Genomic DNA, 7850 nt, shown 5'->3' with positions numbered 1-7850 from the left:
CTTTCCCATTAGCCCTGAGTTGGTTATAGAGCTGAAGAGCTAGTTCTTGTCCTAAGCAAGGCCCTGAGCAGATGGCCAGTTAGATGTTTGCCTGACACATTTGTTCTAAGCAGGGCTCAGTCTGCATTCCTCTAGACCTTCAATAGCCAGGAGGGCTGGCTGATTAGGGCTTGTCTTGGTGGTCCCTCCAACCCTTTATCCATTCAAACAGGAAGGGAAGGAAAAGGACAGGCCTGATTCCAAAAGTATCACTTTCCTGGACAGGCTCGTAGCAGAAGCTGCTCACTAAATATCTGCTGCATGAGTGAATGGCCTCGGCCCTAAGCTTCCAAGGAGCAGTAGGTGCTTCTCATGGTGAAGCCCTGGTCTTGCTAGGCATTTCCTCCTGACAGTCCTGTCCTGTCCTGTCCTGCTCTCTTTTCCAGGACCACTTGCAGGAATTGGGGCGTTGGGGATCCCCCTAGCAGGTGGGGCACTTACCTTGGGGATTTAAGGCCAGTGAACTGGAGCAAGATTAGCTGACTTAGGGACCTTCAGGTTTGCCTTACCTCTTTTCTTATGTAAAGTCTGCCTTATTTTCTTTAGGTGACCCTGGGGAAAGGATGCATGTGTGCGTGCATGTGTGTGTGTGTCGTGCAAGGGTTTGGGCCAGAGTGACTGGGGAGACAAACCATTCAGCAGTGGAAGGTCCAGAATTTAGCTGCTGGGGAGACCCTCGGGCTGAGGAGGATTCTCTGGTGTGCAGACTGTGAAAAGGGTCTGCAGAGTCCGGTACTGAGGAGTGGCCCTGATGTCCCAGGAGGTAGGGCTGCTGTAGTCGTGGACCTAGATGGGATCCTTGGCCCTGTTCCAGGACTGCTTCAGCATGGGCCAGGCCTCCCGAATCTCTGCGGTTCCAGGGAGCCCAGGATTACCATGGGCTCTACATTACCTGCTGGGCACACAAGGCCCTTCACAGTCTGACCTAACCTAGTCCCCCAGCCTCAGTTCCTGCCCTACCTTTCAATCACAGCGGACTCCAGTCACATTATTTCTTACTCACATTTTAATCAAGAAGACACTGTGCTGGGTTAGGGATTAAGACGGTGTATAAGACAGCTAAGAGTCCCTGCCTTTGTGATGTTGATAGTATGGTGGGGAAGGCAGACATTAAACAGACAATTGCTAATCAGATACAAAATGTCTGTGCCTAAGCCTTTGCCTCTGCCTGGAGTGTCCTTTCCTGTGTTCCATGCTGTCAAGCAAACTCTTAGTTTTGTCATCAAGCCCTTAGTTCAGTCATCTTTATGAAGCCTTTCTGATTCCTTTCCCTGTAATAGGTAAAGCTAGCCTCTGCCTCTTCTTGGTCTGATGGCATCCTGGGTAACTTCTCCATTGCTGCCTCTATTATACTGTATTAAGATGATCTGTCTTTCTCCCCTTCCCAGCCTACTGTCTATTTTTAGGTAGGCACTTAATACATTATCACATATAATTCTCAAAACAACCCTGTAAGGTTAGTCATCCTACCTCGTTTTATAGATGACGGAAACTGAAGTTCAGAGGGGTTATATGACTTTTAAATGACTTCCCATCAGTGACACAGCCAGGATATGGAAGAGCCAAGGTTAGAACCCAGATGTGTCTGACTTTCAATCCCACGTTTCTAACGACTACACAATATAGCCTTTAAAAATAATCCTCCTGTGTGAGTGGAACAGCAGTGTGATCTGCTGCACTCTTGCCCCATGCCTAGGATCTTTTGAAAAATAGGCAGTGCTTCATGAATTCTTTATGATAATTTTCTCGGTATATACTGATTTTAGTATTTGTACTTCCAGTGTGAGGCAAATAATAAAATGGATCAAAGGGATGAAGGGGAAGAAAGACTTAAGTGTGTTTAGGATTAGTTTCTTTCCCTGTCTAGGAATTGAGCTCAGCCCTCAGAAGATGCCACTGAATTTGAATCCCCAACCAGGAGAGGAGAAATACAAAGTCTGGGGCCAGTTTATGAGCTTCTAGCGACTGGAGCAGGCAGTGCTATCCCAGTTGTCAAGATGGGCCTATAGCCTGGCAGAGGAGCCTCTTCTGCTAGACTCATGGTGAAAATTAACTTCACCTTCATTTGGGGAATAACTAAATTAATAAATTTGGTTAGTAGACATTTGGTGGGAGGGTGGAATGAATAAATGAGCGAATGAACCTGTGGATTGGAGTTCCCTGCATGAGGCCTCCTCCCAGCCTGTTCTTGTGGCCCAGGACAGCCTGTGAGTGTGCTAGGCTGTGCCTTTGTTTGAGGACCAAAGGTATGTGGACTGACCTACTGGGATCTGTCCTTATCCTGTCCAGGGTGGGCTGCTAGGCACTGGGGGAGTGGAGGGGCCCCTGCCCCCCACCACTTGGGCTTGTGGGATCTGCCTGCAGGTATTGTCCTGCAAGGGCCTCCAAAGTTCTGAGTCAAGACTGAGACCCCAGAGTGGAGGGATAAGATTATAATTTTCTCCTGCTCTGATTACAAGCAGCTTATCTGCGTTTCACTGTGTGGCTCTTCACAGACTCAGGGAAAAAAAAAAAAGGAAAATCTCATCTGTTCTTGTTGTGTACTTTTCAGAGGGTCGATGAGTGGATGGCGAAGGAAGGCCTCTTAGATCCAAACGTCAAGTCAATTTTTGTCACCTGTGGAGACTGGGACTTAAAAGTCATGTGAGTATGAGCAGGACTCCTTTGCTGGCAGGGCTTGGAATCTGCGGGACCAGGTTTTGCCTTTCTCAGGCTCAGATGTCCAAGCCTCAGGGCACCTGGGTCAGGGAGTCCCTGGATTTTGGGGTCAGCAGGGCAAGACAAGGGCTGGGAGCCCTGCCTTCTGCCTCTAGAACCAGGAGTGGACAGGCCAACTACCCTGCTAGTACTGCTGTTGCCTTCTTGCTTTTTCCAGGGCAGCCCATGCTGTTGTGGAGCTACATGTTATTGCCCTGAAAAGAAGGAGGTAAAAGAGGGTCTTAAATTTTTTTCTAAACCAAATACATAGTATTTACTGTTCTAAATGCTTTGGAAATAGTAAGTCATTTACTAACCCTAGGGATTCTTGTTATTCTTATTTTATAGATGAAGACCTTAAGGCACAGAGAGGTTAAGTAACTTGCCTAAGAACACACAGAGCCAGAATTCAAACGCAGGCAACCTGGCTCCAGGGTCTTTTCTCTTAACCATTATACTAGGCTAGGCTCTTATCTGGGATACGAGGCCCTGACGGTCCCACGGAGAGCCCATTGTGGGGATGAGAGAGGGATGCTTCTAGGATGCTGCCCAGGTCACCAGCCTCCTCTTTCCTCCTTTGTCGCCACTGCTTTTTCTCCTTTGTCTCCTGATCCTGCCCCAGTTATGGAAGACAGAACTGGTTCCTCTGCTGGGTTGACACTCTGCCTCTTGGCTGTCCTCCTGGATACCTGGCTTCAGAGAGCCCCCAAGGAACTAAAGCGGGGTGGAGGTAGTGGGGCACTGTTTGCTGAGGATTGATAGAATCGATACCTCTGTGTTCTTTGTGACTGAAGGTGGCAGCAAGCACTCTGTGTGTGTGTGTGTGTGTGTGTGTGTGTGTGTGTGTGTGTGTGAGAGAGAGAGAGAGAGCTTTTGAACATAGGGTAGGGTATTGGCTGGGGTGGGGAGTCGTGGCTCTAGAGTGACATTTCCTACAAATTCAGGCATTACTTTCTCACCAAGATCCTTTTTATGCCTTTTGGATGCTGGGCATTGAGGTGAAGTTCTGCACCCAGGTGGCTGTCAGCCTGCTATTGGACCCAACCCTCTAGGTGAGGCGGGAGGAAGGGCAGGCCTGGATCACATAAGCGCCTGTGCACCTGTCTCCCTCAGCCCTTAGGTCGTGTGCATGCTGACTGCACACCACAGGCTCCGGAGCTCCCGTTGACGCTCGTTGTCAGGGAAATTACAGTGGCTGGGCCTGGAGGCAGAGCTGAGGCGGGGGAGGGTTCCGGGGAGAAGGTGAGGAGGAGGAAGGCTGTTGTTGCTCTGTTACGGCATCCTGGGCAGCTTTGAGCGCTCGAAGTGGGAAGGGGCTTATGAGGAGCTCCAGCACAGGAGAAGCTGTCTGGGGTGGGGCGGGGCTCAGGCTGACACCCAGAGTTCTGGGGCTCATGTGGCCCAGACCAGAGGCCCAGTTTCTCCAGGTAGCCTTCTGAGACTCCCACTCTCCCAGTGGCTTTCTCTCTTTGGTGTGTTCATGTCCCAAACACCCAGTTTCAGCATCTTCTGTGTTAGCTGTGAGTGGTGTGTACTTATATGTGTATATGAAAGCTTTCCTGTGCGTGATGTTGGGGACCGTCTGGTTGGTTTCTGCATGAGAAGGAGAGGAGATGCCATCTTCCTTGGGTCTGGCCTGTGCTGGCCTACAGCACCAGTTCAGGCCTTGGCACGGTAGGCCCTGGACAGATTTTGGTGACTCAGGAGGCTGCTTTGCATCTTCGTGAGAACTGGTGTAATCAAGAAGAGGGATAGGGTTGGGGAATCAAATCACACATAAAAGGAAATCAGATGTTAATGAGCACATACTATATTTCACTCAGTCCTCCTAACTGCCTTCTCGGGTAGGAGGTGGTGTCTCCCTTTTATAGATGAAAAAAACAAAGCACAATTAAAAACTGAGGCTCAAATTGGCAGACTCAGAGGTAGGCAGAATTGAATTCTTAAGGCCACATAGCTTCCGAAAGAGATGATTCTGGCAGACTTTGGTGGCTGGTTTGGGTCTGGCTTGGGAAGGCCAGTGAAGCTCTGAAAGCCAGTGAGCAGGGAGGTGGCAGGTAGCAGGTGGCTGGGGGAGGAGACCTCTGTGTCTGCCTTTTAGAAGCAGGACCCCACATAACTGCTGGGAAGGCTCTTAATTAAATGTGTAACAAAATAAAAACAGCCAGAGAGGAAATCTAAGTAGTGCTGCGTGACGGTGCACAGCTTTCCCATGTTCCTGGAGCCTCTCGTCAGATGGCTGTCGTCAGAACAGCCACTTTCTCACACGCCTGGTAAAGCCTGCTGATGAGCCTGACAAGGGTGGTGTTAAACTGACACCCACAACTTGTTAGTATGTGGCTCACTTCTTATTTTGACATCCATTTTCAGATTTAACTAAGTCTAAGGAACTCGGCAAATATTTTCATTTCCCACTCTAGTCTCTCAGAGCCATGGTTCCCTCTCGTTGCTGTTCTTCCCCTCTCTCCCAGCCCCCCTCTCCCTCCAACCAGCTTCACATCACTTTTTTTTTTTTCCACATCAGTTTTGTTGGAAAGGGCCTGATTAGCGAGGCACTGAGAAATGGGGACTGAAGTGGCAGCGGAAATCCCACTGGAGAAAAGAAATCTGCTCTCATCCTGACAAAATTGTTTTGTGTCCATCTTTGGTCAGTCTGAATGGGTTGACACTCCAGTTACATGGGCTTTGATGCTATCATCACAGATCCTGCTACGGTGGGTTTTAATTTAGGGGGTGCAGATTTAATTTTCCTTCTAAACCTGTTTAAGAAACGACACTCGTGGTTTTGGCTCTTGGTCAGCTTGCCTTTCCTACCTGACCTACCTTTCCTTTGCCTTACCTGGTATTTCTTGAAGCTCCTTGTAGAGTTTAGCATTCTTTCACCAATTTTCTCTCTTTCCACGTACCCAGGCTCTCTGTATTGTCTCTGTGAAGGGCTTCCACCTTCGGCATGGTGGGAGGATAGGGCGGATGCAGAGTGAGGAGTGACACCGGCACAGGTGCTGCCCTTGAGGAACTCAGCTTTTCACCGTAGCTTGGAGACCTGTGTTTACCAGCTGAATAGCACAGGTAGCTGAGAAGCTAGACCAAAGGCTTTTCCAGTGGCCTGTGGGTCTGAGATCAGGAGGACTGGGGTGTGGGCTGGGAGTGGGGGACAAGGAAGAGCTGATATGAGGGTGGACCTGGTCCTTGGTGCCGTCTGGGAAGGAGCCCTCTGGAGGAGAGGGGCAGGATCAGCAGAAACCGCTGTGGGGAGGCAGGGCCCAGGGGTCCGCTCAAGGTCTGCTGAGAGGGTCCTCCTCCCCCTCCCCCTCAGCTTTGGAATCGCGAGTTTTCCTGCCATTGGAGGTCGACTGTGTGAATGCGGGCCTGGCATTTGACTTGAGTTGTTTTCCTTGCTTTCCTTGTGAGGTGTGCATACTACACCCCTCTGTTGGTGAAAGTCTGGAGATTAAGAGATACTTGCTCAGCATTTAACATTATTTTGTGTGAGACCATCTGAACTAATTTTGCAACAAAAAACTCAGCCACCTGGGTAGAAAGCTTTCTGAAAAAAGAATGATACTTTATAAGAGTGCCAACTGGGGGAAAGCACTTAATACTATGCTGTCCAGCCAAAGGAAATGAGATCTATTCCAATTACTTCAGTACTCTGACATGAAGTTTTTTGTGTTATTTTGTTCTTTATTCATCATGAAGAAGACCAATCAGGAGGCAGGTGGAAGCATCTGTGTGAAAGTCACACCTGAATTCACTCTTTTTTTTCAGATGACTGAACCCTTTCCAGACTGCATAGGTTTCCCTTCTTGTTGTTTCAAGTACAAACAAACATGATGTCTCTGATTGAAAAAAAAAAAAAAAAAAAAAAGACACTTGCTCATATTACCCTACTCACTGCTTGATTTGGGGGCATGCACTCAATGGGGACTACTGAGGGTCATGCAGCCAAGACTGTGGAAGAGCAGAGACTGCTGTCACCTGGAGTGAAGTCCCATGGCGGTGGAAGCACCCGCCTGAGGAGCACTGTGGGGCAGAGACTATCTCGTGGGGCGTGTAGATGAAGGCTGAAATGCTGAGCCGGTGACATGATTGATGGGGGTCAGTCTGGGCCCTCTTGGCATCATTCAGCAGAGCTGACCACTTCATCCTTCTTGAAGCACTCTTCATTTCTACTTATGTCTCCTGTTTCTCTGACTTTTCCTTCACAGTCCTTTTGGCAGATTCTTCTTTCCTTTTTTCTTAAATTTGGTGTTTCTTAAATATTGGTATTTCTTCGACCTCTCTCCTAGCTGTCTTTTCTTTTTATCCGACACACTCACACTTACCAGGGTGATCTAATCTATTCCCCAGCTTCAGTTATCCTCTGTATGCTGTCTTCTCATTTTTCCTCCACCTGAGAAGTGGGAGCTGACATGGCAGCAGTGATCCCACTGGAGAAAAGGAATCGGCTCCATCTGCCATCTGAACTCCAAGCCTTCATAGCCAGCCCCTGTTCTCTCTCTTACCTAGATATACACCGACCCCTTAAAGCTCAGGTGTTACTTTTCTCCCAACACCTTGTCCTCAACCATTCTCTTAAATAATGATTGACTGGTACCATCTACTCAGTAGTTCTGTCAGAAACCTGAGAATCACCCTTGGTTCCTCCCATTAGCCATAACAAATTAATTGCCAAATCCTATTGATCCTTTGTCCCAGAGGTTTCTCAGAGTCTTTGCCTTCTTTCCAAACCCACTACCACTGCCCTAGTTCAGGTCACCATATTCTTCTTGGATTCCTACGAAAGTCTTCTTTCTCGCTGGTCTCTGACTGTCTTGCTTCTTCTGTTCCTTTCTCCTAATTGTAGCAGATTACATCACACCCGCTTAGCAGCCTTCAAGGCTTCCCCTTGCCCTCCAGGCAAAGTCACACTGTTTATTGGAGCTTTCAAGGCTCTTGTTTATTTCTCTAGCCCCATCTCTTGATGCTCTCTATGTATTCAGTCCCCACCCCAGCCAGATGCTCTAACTGGCCAATTCCTAAGGATCCCTCCTAACATCTTTCTCCAGGTGCCTTCCTGTGTGTTCTTGGAGCACATGTGCTTATTGATACATGAAAGTGTGCTGTAGCTGCCT

The 7850-nt window shown here is 48.6% G+C and overlaps 1 protein-coding gene across 2 annotated transcripts in view; it reads left to right on the top strand.

Moving 5' to 3' along the window:
• The window catches only part of ERI3 (ERI1 exoribonuclease family member 3), a 131347-nt gene that overhangs the window by 42376 nt on the left and 81121 nt on the right, over window positions 1-7850 (top strand). For both annotated transcript variants that reach the window (XM_007468269.1, XM_007468270.1), the window contains one exon: window positions 2591-2682. In XM_007468269.1, coding sequence (XP_007468331.1) covers window positions 2591-2682 — 92 coding nt within the window. The remainder of the gene's footprint in view (window positions 1-2590; window positions 2683-7850) is intronic.

This window comes from Lipotes vexillifer, unplaced genomic scaffold (genome assembly GCF_000442215.2).
Source record: "Lipotes vexillifer unplaced genomic scaffold, Lipotes_vexillifer_v1.1 scaffold661, whole genome shotgun sequence".
NCBI classification, from domain to species: Eukaryota; Metazoa; Chordata; class Mammalia; order Artiodactyla; family Lipotidae; genus Lipotes; species Lipotes vexillifer.
The sequence above is the reverse complement of the archived record's forward strand: the minus strand, read 5'-3'. Positions and strand labels throughout refer to the sequence as shown.